Source organism: Aricia agestis, chromosome 21, assembly GCF_905147365.1.
Source record: "Aricia agestis chromosome 21, ilAriAges1.1, whole genome shotgun sequence".
Lineage (NCBI taxonomy): Eukaryota > Metazoa > Arthropoda > Insecta > Lepidoptera > Lycaenidae > Aricia > Aricia agestis.
In genome coordinates, this window is record NC_056426.1 from 8,596,221 (window position 1) to 8,614,862 (window position 18,642).

Here is an 18,642-nt window from a genome sequence, read left to right on the forward strand (position 1 = left end):
AAACGGCGGAACCGATTTTGCTGCAATTTGGTGTGAAGATACTTTGAGTCCTCAGGGACAGGACTAGTCTTCTTATCCCGGAAAAATGTACGGTTACCGCGTGATAAAAGAATTTTGGCGAAACAGAGTTGCGGGCGTCAGCGTTTGGTTTTCGAGATTTAACTTCGATACTAATAACCTTCACTAAAATTCTACAATCCATAGTCCAATAAGGACATTCTGTACCTACCTACAGCTTCCAAAATCCAATGAGTTTCTAAAATACTAGAGTAGCAATGTCTTACAAAAGATTCTCAGAAATGCGTAACCACTTTTTTGTTCAAAAGACAATGTCAAGTCATATATTCGTTATGTCATTATGTATGTGAGATATGCCTGCAGGCATCTTCGAAGTGGCAACGCGTTGCTACCGTAAAGTTCCAATCTAGTTACGTTGGTAACATAGAATATCATTGCCAAAATCCGTCATATTTTTTACAAATCAAGAGTAATAGTATTACTATTCTTATTACTTTAATGAGTTAGAAGTTAGTTAGCTACCTACTAAGGTTGGGTTGCACCAGCTAACTTTAACTATAACTGTAACTTTAACTATAACTACAGTGCAAAATGTCAAATCTTTGGTTAAAGTTAAATATGGCGTCCATATCAAGGACGCCATATTCTCATACGTATATCTGTTACAGTGTTATATTTTTTTTACCCTCAATCCCGTTACCTGTAGCTTCAATAAAAAAAATAAACGCAACAGACACCTGTGAATTTCTCCGGTTAACCAATAACCATAACTTTAACTTTAACCACCGATCTGGTGCAACCCAACCTAAGTACTAATTAATTAGCAATCAAAAATACATTTCTACAGCTGTCGAGCCAAAGTCTAAATCTACTTAGACCGCAGATTTTACCGTAAGCAAAGCCATACAAAGCTACGTGTCAGCTTTTGTGAGTTTTCGCAAGCGCTTCAGAGGGTTACGTGAGGACTGAGGAGTGAAGAGGCATCGTTCATTCATCGTCACGAAGGCAGAAGACGTCCAATTTGTATTCTGTGAAGACGTCAGTCGCAAAAAACCTGTCATACCGTTCGCAAGTGTTGTGAAATTGTGTGAAATAAATTGAGGTAAGAATTACGGACTTTATTATGAGTACTTAAATGGTAGTGCTATTTATTTAATGTAATAATAATTGAAGACGTGAATGGAAGAACACGATAAGCAACAGTAAAAAATTGCCGTAACTTTTTGCATAAATGGAGGCTAAAAAAACTGTGCATTTTTAATGTGTAGCCAGATAAATTAGCCAGGTGATGAAGTAGATAATATGTTACAAAGTTTGTCCAAATTATAAATAAAAAATCGGAGTCGGAGTCGCGCACGAAGGGTTCCGTACCGATACAGAGCAAAAATAGGCTAAAAATGGTGTTTTTTGTATGGGATTTTTATTTTATTTTAATATTATTATTAAATATTAAAGTAGGTACACATAAAAAAAAGAATGTGTGAAAAATTCAAGTGCCTAACTCTTGCCATTATTGATATACTTAGAGTGAAAAAGGCCGAAAAAATCACGTTTGTTGTATGGGAGCCCCCCTTAAATATTAATTTTATTTTGTTTTCAGTACGGTATTTGTTGTTATAGCGGCAAGTGGCAACAGACTGATATACACATTCTGTGAAAATTTCAGAAGTCTAGCTATAGCGGTTCTTGAGAATATACAGCCTGGAGATAGGGCCCCGCTTTTACCCTTTGGGTACGGAACCCTAAAAAATGAGTAAATGTCCGTATGTAACAAAATGTTAGATATCGTGTTCTTCAACTCATGTTTTAAATTGTTGGTTTTTATTTTTTTGTCTATTAAATAATTAATGTCTAGGGCAGGGGTTCCAAAACCTATTTTGTCTACTGCCCACTTTGAGAATGAATTACGTTCTAGCGCCCCCTTTATTTAAATTTAAAATATGTACATTCTGATGAAATAAATGAAATAAGTCACCCCCCAAGCCTCAACACAATGCCCCATTTTTTTTCTCGGTCCCACACCGCCCCCCTTCAGACCTTCAGCGTTCACAAGGGAGGCGTTATCGCCCACTTTGGGAAAGGCTGGTCTAGCGGCATCGACATAAAAATATCGTCTATAGTCTATGCTCTATAAGTATGTAGATGGTTTTTCGAAAAACATGTCCTGGTAGTTTAGTATTCATCTTTAGGGTTCCGTACCCAAAGGCTAAAAACGGGTCTTTAATACTAAACTACACTACTAAAGACTTCGATGTCTGTCCGTCTGTCTGTCTGTCTCCAGGCTGTATCTAAAAAACCGCTATAGCTAGACTTTTGAATTTTTCACTTATTGTGTACATATCTATCTACGTCTAGGTACATACATATCTGTTGCCGCTACAACAAACACTAAAAACAAAATAAAATTATTTATATTTAAGGGGGGCCCGGCCCATACAACTAATGTAATTTTTTTGGCCTTTTTTGCTCAATATCGACAACAGGACGTAGGCACTTGAAATTGTCACAAAATCCTAAATTATATTATATTGTGTAAACGTAATTTAATAATTAATAATGAAATTAAAATAAAATTAAAGTGGAGAACCTACCTATACAAAAACACATATTTTCTATTTTTGCTCTATAACGGTACCGAACCCTTCGTGCGCGAGTGCAACTCGCACTTGGCCGATTATTTTATATTTTGTAAGTATAGTCAGCTAAAACGTAAAGAAAGCATTATAATTAAAATAATTATAATAACCATTACCTACACAGTTTTCTAGATTTCCTGAGACGATATTCGTGAGACTTTGCAGATTAGTATCGTAAGAGTTAAGACTGTTATTATGCATCATAATTGGAGAGAGCTAAGGCTTTCGTGACTTTCAATACGGTAGACCGTAGTACACTCAGTAATAACCATATTTATTTATAACTGTTGCATCTCTAAGTATCGGCACGAACGTGACATGATGACAATTGACATTTAACGGCCGTTCCCAATATTTGATCTATCTCTGGTTTTGTCCTACTAGAGATAGGAATAGCTCAGATTAGACATTAGAGACATATATTTTATGTCAAATATGAGCTATTCCTATCTCTAGTAGGGCAAAACCAGAGATAGATCAAATATTGGAAACGGCCGTTAGTATACAAAAAATATCCAATGATCAAGATTCAAGGATATTTTTTGAAAATCTCCCATACGCCACGAGATCCTTGTAGACCTATAGAAAGCTTAAACACCTGAAACTTTTTTTGTAACGAAACGCTAAAAATAACATGATTTTATGTTGTGCTACCTATGACCTAGGCGTAATTAATATTACGTCGGTCTAGGTCATAGGTAACACAAATATATTAAGTATAATGTTATCTTCAGTAATAAAATGTTGAGTGTCCATTGTTTTATAGATATAAGTAAGTAAAATAATCATTGTTAATTGTTTTATTTCATTTGCAAAAAAATTAACATTTATATGTACCTACACTAGATGACGTCCGCAACAACGTTGCGCCAAAATTCGCTTATCTATAAGTTGTATAATTTTTTGTTTAAAAAATCGGCCAAGTGCGAGTCGGACTCGCGCACGAAGGGTTCCGTACCGTTATAGACGTAAAATAGGCCAAAAATTGTGATTTTGTTTTGTTGGGAGCCCCCCTTCAATTTTTATATTATTTAAATATTATTATTAATTATTATTAAAGTAGACATATAACTAAGGCCTCTAGCTGTTGCCATTATTGATTACGAGCAAAAGCCAAAAAAATAATGTATGTTGTATGGGAGCCCCCCCTAAATATTAATTTTATTTTGTTTTTAGTATTTGTTGTTAACAGAAATACACAATCTGTGAAAATTTCAGAAGTCTAGCTACAGCTGTTATTGAGTTACAGCCTGAAGACAGACAGACAGACAGACGGACGGACATCGAAGTCTCAGTAATAGAGTCCCGTTTTTACCCTTTGGGTACGGAACCCTAAAAATGCATGTAAGTATTTAAATTCACAGACCATTGTTATGGAAGAATGTACTGTACAAGACTACTAGTTTACGGTTGCCTGGAAGAAACTGTTCCAGCAGTAAGGCCGCCATTTCAAACTGTTTTTTTCCCTCTTTGTATCTGATTTGTTTCATTAATGGTTTGAATAAAGAGTTTTTTATTTCTTTTATTTATTACTGTGTACAGAATCATTTTGTTATTATTATGACTCAATACCATCTTGTATTTACTGTATTCTTGTGAATAAAGAATTATGAATTACCGTACATTTTTCGGGTTAAAAATTAAAAGTATCCTATGGCCCATGGCACCAACTCCTGTGTCGTAAAAAGTATCCTATGTCTTTTCCCGGGACTCAAAGTATCTCCATGCCAAATTTCAGCAAAATCGGTTCAGTGGTTTGGGCGTGAAGAGGTAATAGACAGACAGACAGATGGACAGACAGACACACTTTCGCATTTATAATATTAAAGTAAAAGTATGGATAATGGATTTATTATATGAAAGAAATTTCATTACGGTGTTTTTTGAAAAAAAACAACGGCATTTATTAAGTATCTAAGTAGGTAACAAGACTAAAATTAAGCTAGAATAATAGCTGTTTTGCTCTATAAAATTAACACACTAAATAAGTGTTTCTTAAACATACATTAATATTAATCGTATTTAACATTAATTGCTCATATGTTTTTACTTTTTATTTATAATAATTAGTAAAAACAGTTAGTAAGTAATTAAAAAAAAAAAACTAAAAAAATACATATTGTGCGCAATATATTATTTTTTGCATTTAAAAAAATGTGTTTTTTTATTTCTAAGTAACAAAACCTAAAAAAGTTTCTGTATTTTTATTGAGTTTATTAGGTGAAGATTACTATTAAACCAATTAATAAATTGATAGATAATTATCTTGGCTATTAAAATGGCTATTATACCAAAATTATTCATAAACTTGTAAGCAGTGGAATATTTAAATAGTCTTGTTTAAAACGTAGTCGTGTGAAGTCGTTTTTGTGTTTTTTATTAAATATTAATGTAAGTACAGGCCATTTAATTTTTAGGGTTCCGTACCGAAAGGGCAAAAACGGGACCCTATTACTAACTACTAAGATTTCGATGTCTTTCCATCTGGCTGTCTCCAGGCTGTAAGTATCTCAAAAACTGCTACAGCTAGACGTCTGAATTTTCACAGATTGTGTAATTTCTTTTGCCGCTATAACAACAAAATACAAACCCTTCCATAAAACAAAACTAAGTTAAATGTCCCATACAACAAACATGATTTTGGAACATTTTTGGCTCGATATATTGCTCGATATCAATAATGACAAAAGGTTTATGTATGCACAAGGACGCTTAAATAGTTAATTGATTATTGAACGTCCTTGCTAATAGGCACTTCAAATATTTACAAAATACTCAGTCGTATATTTTATACGTCTTTAGTTTTAAATGAATAGTGATACTTATATGAGATATCTATAATTAAAATAAAATAAAATATAATTGACGGGAGCTCCCATACAATTTAACATAATATTTTATTGGCCTATTTTTAAGGGGAATTGTACGGAACCCTTTGTGCTCGATTCAGACTCGCACTTGGCCGATTATTTAGATGTATGTCAAACGGCTTACTTCCTCAAGTGTAAAGTAACTTTCGAGTCTATTGACTGTTGACAAGTGTTTGTGGATTTCTCTTCCAAGAACAAGATACAATAGGTTTAGCGACAAAGGTAAACACTTAAAGAGAAAGCAGGCGGATCACCTGATGTTACTATAGCTATTCATTCTTAATAATGTACTATCAAATTGATTCATAGTCAAATGGCTGACCTATGTCATTTGGTCGGGTTATGTCTACCCGACAAATTGCGACAAAAGTCTATGCCTAACAAAGCTAGGATTGCCATCATATCACCCAAATTCCCTTCGCCGGTCACGGCGGTCAGGCACGACAAAATTCCCAGACATTTGGCCGAAATGTGGTTATTTCCCCGGACACCACTTAAACAGTATTTACGATAACGTCTTGCTAATTTTTGCTTTTCCAACAAGAATTTGTAAAAAATCTGACTAACTCAAGTCCGTGCTAGAAACCGTGTGTATGCTTAGCGAGTTTTTATCTTTTGTTAACTGCCTGGTTAAAAAGTTGGATTTCTCTCAGCAAAAGTGTCCGCATTTCAACCGGACACTTTTCAAAAACCCGGCTGGACGCACCCCGGACACCCTTCAAACTAGGACAAATCCGGGGAAATCCGGACGGATGGCAACCCTAACCAAAGCTACACTGTAGGTACTCGGCAAAACATGGCGGTAGCGACTAGCGGTCCATGTTTCACCTCGTACAGTATAGAACCGCTTTATTATAATTTAAGTAGATTTCTAAAATCTTTGAAAATTTCAGAAGTCTATAGCGGTTCTTGAAATAGGCTTGATGACTATTTTTTTTTCTTATTGGTAATTGAAAGACCCTTAAAAAATAGAAACATCGCTGAAAGAATGACTCTGATAGCTTAAAAATTCACCAAGATATGACAATTCAAACATCTCATAAATTAGACCTGCCCGACACGCTCCATACAAAGTGCTACGAAAGACTGACGTCACTCTTTCTTAGTTTGTACGCATCGGGAGAGAACTTTGTATGGTAGGTATATTAAATATTGCGTTTATGAAAGTGGTTTCATAACAAAAATTGCTTTTAATTGCATAAGTTATCGATTGGTATACAAATATTAAGAAATTTAATTGAAAAAAAAATCGAATTGATTATCTAACTTTGAAGGCGCATAACAAAAAAAATGAAAATGCTATCGAGCTGTAATTTTGGGAACACTTATTTTTCACCGTGATTTCTTTATTTTATTAACAAAATTCGCTAATCTTTGACCTTGTCATCATCCCTATTATAGCCTGGAGACAGACGGACACGAAGTCTTAGTAATAGGTTTTTAACCTTTGGGTACGGAACCCTAAAAACGAACGTTTGTGCTATTCCCACGGATTTCCGAATACGGAAAACGAATTCGGAAACGAGCTACGTGCGTTTGCGGCCAGCCTAATGATATTAATTTATTCATTCATACAAAACATTATGTCGTAAGAGCTCATTCAGTCTGTACTAATTCGTATTGTAATGATGAAACTGATTGTTTGTGACACAGATCATTCTGTCACGGCCGAAGACGTACGTTTTGCATACAGTAAGAGCCCCCGCAGACTGCAGACTTTTAGTCGGCCGATTTGATCGAAGCTTAATCAATAATCAAGTTTATGGTTGCCTGGAAAAGACTGCTTCCAGCAGTAAGGCCACCATTTCAAACTGTTTTTTTTTCTCTTTCTTTGTAACCTTTGTCAACTGATTTGTTTCTTTAATGGTTTGAATAAAGAGTTTTTTTAATCAGTACGAAGATGTATGAAGGTGCACTGTGTTTGTATTCTGTGAGGTGCGCACACTAATCAATTTGTATCGGTCGATAAGAATGTACTGAAACCCCAATTTGGTCAAACTATCGGCCGACTTAGGGCCAGGCCACAACACTGAGCTGCGTTGCAAGTTGCAACGTCGTGTCGTTTCGCAAAAACAACCTTGAAAAGCAATGTATTTTTTTGCGATGCGACGCCGCAACGCAGTGTTGTGGTTTGGGCCGTCTGGCCCTAAGTCTGTAGTCTGCGAGGGCTCTTTCCCACTGTTCCTACTTCCTAGTATAATATGAGACCTTTCTTTGGTCTATCCGTAGGTCTATTCTCCATAAGTTGTACTAGACGAAGCCTGCTGCAACCAAAATTCGTTTAATCGTGAACCGTGCATTGTCCGCCATAAAATACGGTCTATTAAGTATATAAAAACCGGCCAAGTGCGAGTCGGACTCGCGCACCGAGGGTTCCGACAGCTTAAAGGTATTATAGACCTGAGTATTTGGTATGAATTTCAATTTAATACCTCTACGCGTTTATGAGGAAATGGGTAGTAAGTTTAAAATTATTAAAAAAATATATATTATGTGATGTAACTAAAAATTTATGGTTTTCGTAATTTTTCCTTTATCTATGCTATAAGACGTTGCTTCGTACCAAATTTCAAGATTCTGAGTTCACGGGAAGCACCCTGTAGGTTTTGATTCCCTTGCAAGTGTCGAAAATTTGCGGCATAAACGGCTGTATCTTTTGATTGCGTTGGCTTAGAAGTTTGATTTTTTCACAGCTTCAAGGGACAGTAGACCTGAGTAATTGATATAAATTTCAGCTTCATACCTCCACGCGTTCCTGAGAAAAAGGGTCTTGACAGACGGACGGACGGACAGACGGACAACAAAGTGATCCTATAAGGGTTCCGTTTTTTCCTTTTGAGGTACGGAACCCTAAAACTAAAGTTTAAAAAACTAAAACCCGACTACTAAAACACGCTATAAAAAGTACGAAACAAGAAGGGAGTTCCAGCTGAGGCCAAGTCCTCCATATTATAGGTAATTAAATGATAGTCAAAAAGTGTAAGTATGTTTAGTTGAGGGTACAGTTATTTCACTTTTAATACTTACTTATTTCATAACTTTGTTCCTAAAAAAGGAGAATCAAAACTCAACAATAACGACGCGATAACACTTCCAGGAGTGAGGGGGGGGGGGGGGGGGGGTGCAGCAACATTTACCTCCAACCTCCCCCTCTCCTACTCCCCCCCCCCTCGATCCACCCTTCCTATTCCCATCCCCCCCTCCGATCCTGATTTTATTATAATATGTATTTGTATAGATATTGTATTGAAGTGATTTATGATTTCTTGCAATTATCAGGTGATTGCTCGTAAACCCGTGAGAAATTGATAATAATGTTTACATATTTGAAATCTGCTAATAAAGCTCTTTCTTTTGATACCCCACACGGCATTGTCAGGAAAAATATTTTTTTTTTGTTCTTTACTTTCAGTCCCGTAGATGGTGCTACAGTCAATTTAACGTGATGTTATGTAGCCTATAACCAGCGGACAGTCAAGAGGCTTCTAACGACACCTCATTTGTCCAAATGCGTTTAGTAGTTTTAAAGTTACGAGGGAACAGATGAACATCCATACCTACATACATACATACAGGCCAAAATCATAACCCTCCTTTTTGCTTCGCCGTAGTCGGGTAAAAATATGTCTTTTCCCAGGACTTAAAGTATCTTCTGCAACTATTGATTTTGTTGTCTGATTTTATTGAAGTATTCAAGTATCTTACTTCTCAGTAAGGTAAAATAATTCTGAACGGGTGAAGGTTCAAGGAAAATGCGATTGTTTGAATTGATTAGGTACATCCTAAATAATTATTATTATCGTGCAACGTGCGATGCGTGTTGTGAATACAAATAACTTGCTTTTAAATATATTTGTATCATTCTTCATCCATCTACCGGCCAGCAAAGTCTTAAGGCGCTGTGGATTTTGCAACTACGTAAAATGGATTTTTTAAAACACGTTTTTAGTAAAGGAAATGTCATTATTTAAGTATAAAATAAGTACCGTTTTAAAATTGAGAAAATTTCCTATACGCAAAGGTATATCAGTAGGTACACAATTCGAAAAATTCTGCTCGATAGAAAAAAATCTCAAAGATGACTGGCTAAATTACACACTTTCTAGAAAAAAACAAAAAATGTAGTAAGTATATGTGTCGTAACCTAACGTAAACGATTTGATATATTTGATTTGTGTAATACTAAAAATAAAAAAAAAATAAAAAAATATATCCACAGCCGAACATATAACCTCCTCGTTTTTTGGAAGTCGGTTAAAAACAAAAGGTTTTTACTCCTATTTTCTATTATCAAGGCACGCGGCGAGCGCGTAACAGCCACTGTACAGGGCGCGCTGATATGAATGTTATTTTAATGTCCTTAACGTCAATATTCGTACTGACAGACATCGACCTGCTTATTTTAGGGACTACTGAGCCTTAATAGTAGACACTATTCGGGTGCAATATTTGGCACCCTAAGGTGATCGCACATAATAAGTAGACCAAATGACGTAGGCCCTTCAACTGCCTAACTGCCTAGGAATCTGCAATTTCCCCGATGGTACATGAAATGATGTGATGTGAAACCTCGCACCTCCTCGCACATTCGTCCGCACGTCTATGCGGTGCCTTCGTACCTGTACGGCGCGTACGGTGCTGACAATCTGCGATCAGCATAACCCTGACACTCATAAGAATTTTGAATAGGGTAAGTATATATTTTGTTTTCAAATTCCTTATTTCATTCCCAGACATGATCGTCGCCGAAGCGTGGAGAGCCGACATACTCTACTGGGTGGTGCCCATCGTCACCATATTGGCAGCCATAGCGGCACTCGGTCTACTCACCGTGGTCTACCTGGTGAGGGTCTACGCGAAGTATACGTGTGGGATCTTCAGCAGCACCAGTAGGATGGACGGCAAGACGGTTATAGTGACTGGATGCACCAGCGGTATAGGCTTGGAGACGGCCAAGGAGCTGGTGAAGAGAGGCGCCAAAGTGCTGATGGCGTGTAGGGATTTGGAGAAGGCTGAGAAGGTTAGAGGTGAGTGAAAAAGGCAGTAAATGGATACAAGTTCATGGTTAAGCCCAGCCGCACATTGTCCGAATTCTGATCAGAAACAGTTGAATTTCACCGGACCGCCACCCCGCACACTCTCCTTCCGGCGAGTTCGAGCTCACTCGGCTCAGTACAAAATGTAAGAGACAGCGCGGGCGTTCACCTGTTTCTGATCAGAAATTTCAGACAATGTGCGGGCGGGCTTAAGTGCGACAAGGCTTTATATTATGAACGTGGGCGGGAGCGCCGCTGGTAACGGAGAACTGTCAAAAATTATGTTTTTGTGTGATGGCAGCTTTAGTTCCTTTTTTCGCCCCGTTCATTTAAAGCCTTGTCGAGCTGTAAAGAAAGACATTCTGATATAGACGCTTTATTCACTGTCTTTTGTTGTCATCAAAGTTCAAACCGCAATTTACCTTTCATATAAGTACCTACTTACCAAAATAAAATATTTTTTCCTTTATAATGTTACGGAAATAATTAAACCCTTTGTCCACGAGTTCGACTCGCACTTGTCCGATTTTTTTAACATGTGTCCGATTTTTTTAATAGGACAAAATGAATGTGCGAGTTAAATGATTGTGCAACAACCATTTAACATTTGGAAATCCAACGAGTGATGAAGAAATTTGAACCTATTGTCATCTATTGCTTAATAGCACTGCTTTACCTTTGATTAGGACAGAATATTATGTCCTAATCAAAGTTAAAATATTTTGAGTCGTATAACAGCCATAAATTCTTTTTTCCAGAGAAAATCGTCGATGAAACCAAAAACACGAAGGTCTTCGTGAAGAAATTGGATCTTAGCTCCTTTGCCTCCATCCGGAGTTTTGCGGACGATATTAACAAGACGGAACCAAAGTTGGACGTGTTAATCCACAACGCTGGCTATGCTAACACCTTCAAGAAACTCCAGTCAGAAGATGGCATAGAACTGACCATGGCTACCAACCACTACGGACCGTTTCTGCTCACCCATCTCCTAATAGATCTGCTCAAGAAGAGCCAACCGTCTCGCATCGTAGTCGTCGCCTCCTCCTTATACCGTCTAGGATCAGTCAACTTGGATAACCCCAACCCTATCTCTTCCCTACCAGGCTATCTATACTACGTATCGAAAGAAGCCAACATTCTCTTTACCAGGGAACTAGCTAGACGCCTAGAAGGTACTGGTGTGACAGCTAACTGTCTCCACCCAGGGTTAATAGACAGTGGTATCTGGAAGTCCGTGCCAGCACCTTTAAGTTGGGGCCTTGCCATCATCAATAAATGCTTCTTCAAAACACCTGCTGAGGGCTGTCAGACATCTGTCATGTTGGCAGTTGACGAGACGTTGACAGGTGTCAGTGGTAAGTATTTTTCTGACTGCCGAGAGAGCACGCTGTCAGCTGCCGTCAGTGATATGGGCAAAGCGAGGAAGTGGTGGGAGATATCAGAGAAGATGGTCAAATTGGAGGAGAATGATCCTAGGATCAGCGTTTAATTGAGACAGTTAGCTCGGGCGCGCACTAGCGGTCAGGTCATCGAGATAGATACCTTAGTATGAAACCGCCATAGACCGCGTGCACCTGGCCGCAACGCGACCTGCGGCCACACCATACTTTCGCTGGCCGCTAGTGCGGGCCCGAGCATAGCGTTATTAGACCTTTAGCTCCTCATAATAATGAAGGAAAATAATCCAAGATTATTATTTGGCAATGCTGAAATTAGTTTGACGCCATGACGGAACTTACTAGGTATACAGGCTTAGAAAAAATTTAAGCGGTCTTTCAAATTAGCTAACTTTGTTCAAAAATTAGGGATTAAAATTATTAGTGGAGTAAGTAAAGTATTGATAAAGTCGTTAGACTGCTAAGGTACATCATATCAAAATAAAAGTAAAAGTCTAAAATCTAACATTCTATTTTAGTATATTTTGATCTAAATACAATTTTAAGACTAAACCAAATTAGTGTGCTATTTATTGTATTTCCATAATTATAATATTACACACGCAGCTCGTCAGTTCTGTTACACTTGAACTTGTCTAGATTTCGAATGACTTATGAATAGGTACGTGACACTTTTTTTTTTACAATTAGATGCAAATTATGTGAAACGGAGAATACATTTTTTTAATCTGAGACCTTTAGGATAAGAATATCACGCCCAAAATCAGGTTTCTTTGTAGGTCATTTTCACTTTCCAAAATTTTTGTCTGATATTTAATATTGATGTAAGTAAGTTAAATGTTATTTATTATAAATTGTATGTTTGTGTATTTTTTACGGATTAAACTATTTTATATTTTGTTACATTGTTTTATGTCATCTTTTTAGTTTTGTCTCTACAGTGTGTACCTAACAAAAATAAGTGATAATACTTAGCTTCATGGATAATACTTTAGGGTGTGTACGTGTTCCTTGTAGAGAGTTCACTGTGAAAGTGCAGCTCTGAAAGATTTTTTTTTCAATTTTGTATGGGCAAAGGCCCGAGCGTCACGAGTTTCCCCATATAAAAGTGAAAAAAATTTTTGGTCTTTCAGCGCTGCTACTTTCACAGTGAACTCTCTACAAGGAACACGTGCTGTACACCCTAAAGTATTATCACTTATTTTTGTTACACCCTGTATATTTTTTTAATAAATTATTAAAAAACACTTTTTTTATGTACAAATGGTAAGTACCTACAAGCATTGTTCAAATAAGATTTTTCCTGTAACTTAGTTTCAATAGAATTTCGTTTATCCTATGCCCCTGACCACTGCCCACCACCTGCCCACCATTAGTTTATATTCAGGGCCGGTTTTAGCACTACCGCGACCGGCGCCCTGGGCGCCAGGCCCAGGGTGCTGATAGTGCTGAAAAAATTTGGCGCCCCAAAATATTATACTATTTCTCCACTATGCACTATGTCCAACGAATTCAGAACAAAAAAAGTCCAAACTATTTCATCTTGCTTCAACTGTTATTTAAAGAGGAACGCATTTACACTGCTCTATGGATTTAAGATATTATATTGTTGACAAAGCCCACTCAAACATGTTATATGGACAAACGACTCCAGCATACAAATTACATAATTTTCCGAGTATGACCCATTCGTAAATAATTTACCTCGGCCAGGTCCGAAATTGAACCTTACTTCGTTGCTATAAAGGTCATGTCAAAAATAAACTGTAAACGCAAAATCCACAATCAGCAAATAACAGACACGTCACACGTGTGGTTTTATTGCGTAACGACTAACGAGTAACGACCATAAATGGCTGATTGGTTAAAATGTCGGAGCTCAAAAGGGCAACCGGTTCGATAATAATAATAATTATGGACGCTTCACACCACGTAAGTCTGGCCCCGTGCTAAGTACCTGAAGGACTTGTGTTACAGGTACCAGACAACGGAAATATATATATAATACTTTTATACTATACATATAAATTATACTTATTTAAGATTTTTATTATATCATACACATATTTTAAACATCCAGACCCAGGAACATTGAAAACTTTTTGTTACGTCGTCGTCGCGCGTCGGCGGGATTCGAACCCGAGACCCCCGTCTTGAGCTGCCACAAACTCAACCAATTGAGCCACAGATGTTGTCAAAGTTCGTCGTCAAGGTTCAATTTCGACATGAACCGATGTAAGTATAATGGTATAAACTATAAAGATATAACGAATCCTGGAAAATGATATAAGTAGGTACAAAAATTTATAAAAAATTACAAGTGTTGTATGTTGTATGTTAAAACCTTTGTAACACTACATTCTTGCAATAAAAATATTCTATTCTATTCATAGAGTGGAAAAAAGAAAGCAAAGTATGCATGTAACATTATATTTATTATTATCTAAAAATATATATTATTTACATTGTCTTATCGATAGTAAAGAAGGGAAAGTACATAATTATTAATCGCTGGGATTACTTAAATTGGGCATTTTGTTATAAATAATAATTAAATCTAAAAAATATATGTATCTAGCAGTATAGGCATACAAGTTTAAGGGTGGGTTGCACCAGAGGCGTGGTTAAAGTTAAGGTTAAAGTTATGGTTATAGGCTAAATTTACTAGCAGCGCCCTCGCCCACGTTCATTTATAACCTTGTTGGACCATCTGTCATCTGTCAATTTCTCCGGTCAAAGTTAAGGTTAAAGTTAAATTTAGCCTTAACTATAACCATAACTTTAACTTTAACCACGCCTCTGGTGCAACCCGACCTTAATTTTGTTACGGACATAAGTTTTGTCCCAAAATATGAAACACTTTTCAAACTATTGGAACGTAGTTCCTTATAGCGCGTTGCACCTTGAGATAGACTGAAAAAGTTGTAACGACACTTTTTATTAGTGCCTGCATGGTAGGGGCAGAGGGCGTTGATAATATTCCTGTGCATCAACTAGATGGCGTTTTTTGAGAATAAGCAGTAATGCGTTGTTAGTATTCCTGAGCGTCAGTAGATGGCGTTTTTTAAATATTTTTTGAGTGTATATGTATACAGGTTTTTTGAACATAAGAAATAACTTCGTTCCATTCGAGTGTCCCTTGACACCTCTCAAGTTTGTTAATACAACAATGATTCTGATTTTTATTGTTTTGACCTGCAAAATTTAAAGCTGTAGTTGGTTTTTAGCCAACAGTAGCATGCCTGCCTCTTAGGCTGTGTTTGAATGTGTTTTTAAGATCCAATAGAATCGCTGCACTGACCAAGTTATGTCAATGAAGCAATTCTATTGGTAAGCACATTCCTCCCAATCTCTGGTGGAAATGCAGCCTTACTCTTATAAATAAAAATACTAACAAAAAATTTTGTTCAATGACTTCTCACATATCAGACAAAGATAGTATTAATGAATAGCTCATTGTTAACGTTAAAATAAGAAAGGTTTACAGTAGCCATGCTTTCATCTCAACATACTATTAAAATCAATAATTTACACTTAAAATTAACACAATAATTTTCAGTCTATCAAATCAAATTGATCTAAAAACGTTTCATCCACACCCAAAACTGTACCCAGACTCTCACGAGGCCGTCTGACCGGCTTATCGATATCAATTTGATCATAATTAATATTTACACTCGGTTTATTACTGCAACTTGGACTTAACAAGTCCGGTAACAAAAGTCTATTCGTAAGAATGTTCTTTTCTTCGACAATTGTTCTAATATCTTCTCTTTCTGGGAGCACACTTGCTCGTACCCTCTTGAAACGGTTAATTATTTTCTCTAAAGAGCTAGTTTTCTTAATGAGCTGGGAGTTTGACTGTGGCGTTTCTACCTTCAAGGTCTCGCTCTTTGGTGCTTCTAACAGAGGTGACATATTGTCTTTGCCAGACAAAATCGGTGACACTTCTATTATCGGTGAGATATTGTTACCCATATTACTGAGAATATTATTAATTCTTTCCTCTGCTGTATTTGTAATCATTATCACTGGTGTGCTGGCATTTTCTTCTTTTCTAGAGCTCTCTGCGATGCCTTGCGGTGTATTGTCAATGTCAAAGTCTAGGCTTGTTATTCCTGTCATCTCAAACTGTGAACGACTATCCTCTTTCATTATAGACAGTTTACGTCCTTGGATTTTGTTTATCGGTCTTCTCTCTTTGTTTTCGAATAGATTTGGCGATGAATAACTGCGGTACATTCCATTACTGTCATTAGATAGTATTGACTCATCAAATAATGCTCCTTTCTTCTTCAAGATCGGTCTTTCTTGTTTGTTTCTAAATTTCTTTGAACTGCTCGACTTTCTTGTGGATAGTAAGCGAGTGATCTGTTCTTTTGTGAATCCTGTGCATTCTGCTATTGTTTCGTTGCCTTTGTGAGATGACACTGCTGTTTTGTCATTATAGTGAGTACCATTAATGTCGTATGCGCTAACTCGGCATGATATTAAGCTTTTGAGGAAGTCATCTTTTGGTGCCTGATAGATCGGTGCAAGATTTCGGTGGATAGGCTTATTAAACTGTTCATTTGTTTTTCGGAGCAACTTGAATTGGTTCTTGTTAATGTTGAAAGGTGTGTAGGACTCAGCTGTTATATTGAAACCTCTATTCATTTTTAGATCTGACAAATCTGGCATGACGGGTATTTGTAGGTTATCCCGGGGAGCAGTGAGATCATAGCTTGTGGAAGGTATCTGAAAAATAAAATGTGACTATGAAATAACATACAGCATCTTATTGTAAATTGCATATCCGTCTGTCTGCTACTTCTTTACACCCAAATGGCTGAACCGATTTTGCTGCAATTTGGTATGAAGACACTTTCAATACTGGGAAAGGACACAGAATACTTTTTATCCCTTAAATATATATGGTTCTTGCGCAATAAACAAATTTTGGCGCAACGGACTTGTGGGCATCATCTAGTTAAATCTTTCGATTGTGGATTCTTGGAAAGCTTGGGATTTTAATATTAAACAAATAATGTGGTACTAAAGTAATTATAAGAAAATATAGCTTTACCTCAAGTTTACTCTCAGCCTTTTTTATTCTTTCAGTCAATGATGCCAGTGCTAATAGAACCTCTTTATAGTTCCTTCTAGAAGCATCAAAATATTCATTGAACTGGAATATCTCCTCTCCAACAACATTATTGTTTAGAATAAAAGAAATAGATACAACGTAAGCTCGTAATAAATTCGGAAAGCTCAGTCTACCATCTCTCTCCAGATTTTTAAGTATGAACTTCTGCTGGCTGTTTACTTGCTCTTCGAGCTGGTCAGTGCATATCTTGTCGGTCTGTGCGTCATACTCTATGGTATATAGACTTTTCTCCATTTGTCCTGTGTGTCGTTTTATCAATGAGTCAGTCTGTTCGTAAACCTGTGTGGTTAGATCCAAAAATGGGTTAACTTTTACGTTCCAAGTATCTTCCATAGCTTCTATTCGGCTATCTACATACTGTAACCAGTAATCAAAATATTTTGAATGCTCATTCAGGTTTTTTATTTTTAATATTTCAGTTTTCAATTCCTCGTCTATTTTATGATTCTGTAAATAATTATCAACTAAATTCTTGATGTAATCTTGACATTTTAGATCAGATAACTTATTTTCCATGTCAGTGATTTTAGTTCTTAATTTTTCAGCTGCGTGTTCCACAATTTTACGTTTGTACAAATAATTGGAGGACTTGTTTTGTATGATCAGCGTTTCTTTATCAATCGTCTCTATGAAGTTTGTGTCTTTTTGTTGATATATTTCTGTCATTTCATTGTACTTTTTCTTCTGTGACTCATTCATTTTAGCTTTTAGTATTTCTTGCATGGCTAGTTTTGAGAGTTGAAACAACAAAACTGTGACTTTATAGGAGCCGGGGTTCACTAAATATGACGATAATACAGGTGATATTAGTCCCTTACTGCTGTAATTGTTAATAAAGTTAGAAACTTCCATTCTATACGCTCTTTCAGCTTTGGTATCGTACAGAGGCCATGTAAGCCCATTATGCACTTGCGGATCTATTATTGACACCAAGTAGTAAGTTAAATGATTAAATAGGTTCTGTGTTGGCTTCTCCAAAGCATTTTCTTTGGATAAAATGCAGTTTAGCGCTGGTGGTAAAGTTTGTACCTTGTTCAACAAGTAAACGTTCGAAACAGTCCACTTTTTATATGTCTCAGTGAGATCTTTCTTCTGGGCCACTGTAGCCATGGTGCACATTTAGTTTAGCAGTCACTCATCAAGTTAATAATATTTTAAATCACTTAATTTCACAAAAAAACTTTATTTTTAGCACGACGACTACTCAGCGTCAAATTTGAAAACAAATTAGACCATAGAGAATAAATCTTTTCAAAAAGTCCGTTAAGTCATAGTCATAAATTAGTCATTATCACGGATGTTATATATTCCGCGTGATTCCGTGGTCATTAAATTAAAATTTGTTACCTATATAATTAAATTAATTTTACAATTTAATTATCTCTTTTGTGATTTGTCTCATTGCTAAATACAATATTTAAATTTTGTATAACTTTAAAGTATTATTATTATTTTATTATATTGACACTTGACAGATTCTAATATCTATGCTCTATGGTCAAAAAAGTAGTCTGTGGTCAAAAAAGAAGAAGAAGA

At 36.4% G+C, this 18,642-nt stretch overlaps 2 protein-coding genes across 2 annotated transcripts; one reads left to right on the forward strand and one right to left on the reverse strand.

Annotated features, from left to right (window-relative positions):
- Positions 1-875: 875 nt before the first annotated feature.
- On the forward strand, positions 876-12,358 carry LOC121737577 (retinol dehydrogenase 14). The gene is made up of 4 exons (XM_042129234.1): positions 876-1,120; positions 10,258-10,551; positions 11,319-12,060; positions 12,199-12,358. Exons 2-3 carry the CDS (start codon positions 10,260-10,262, stop codon positions 12,050-12,052), a joined length of 1,026 nt encoding a protein of 341 aa, XP_041985168.1. The 5' UTR covers positions 876-1,120; positions 10,258-10,259; the 3' UTR covers positions 12,053-12,060; positions 12,199-12,358.
- A 2,730-nt stretch (positions 12,359-15,088) lies between these two features.
- LOC121737575 lies at positions 15,089-18,328 on the reverse strand. Its single transcript, XM_042129232.1, has 2 exons — positions 17,026-18,328; positions 15,089-16,697 (listed from the first exon to the last, which is right to left on the reverse strand). Exons 1-2 carry the CDS (start codon positions 18,223-18,225, stop codon positions 15,516-15,518), a joined length of 2,382 nt encoding a protein of 793 aa, XP_041985166.1. The 5' UTR covers positions 18,226-18,328; the 3' UTR covers positions 15,089-15,515.
- Between the last annotated feature and the right edge of the window lie 314 nt (positions 18,329-18,642).

Excerpts from the sequence above, each read along its gene's own strand:
- LOC121737577 (XM_042129234.1), top strand. The coding sequence starts at position 10,260 with ATGATCGTCGCCGAAGCGTGGAGAGCCGACATACTCTACTGGGTGGTG. Across the intron at positions 10,552-11,318 it reads GAAGGCTGAGAAGGTTAGAG|AGAAAATCGTCGATGAAACC; the intron begins GTGAGTGAAAAA and ends TCTTTTTTCCAG.
- LOC121737575 (XM_042129232.1), bottom strand. The coding sequence starts at position 18,225 with ATGTGCACCATGGCTACAGTGGCCCAGAAGAAAGATCTCACTGAGACA. Across the intron at positions 16,698-17,025 it reads AGGCTGAGAGTAAACTTGAG|ATACCTTCCACAAGCTATGA; the intron begins GTAAAGCTATAT and ends TTTATTTTTCAG.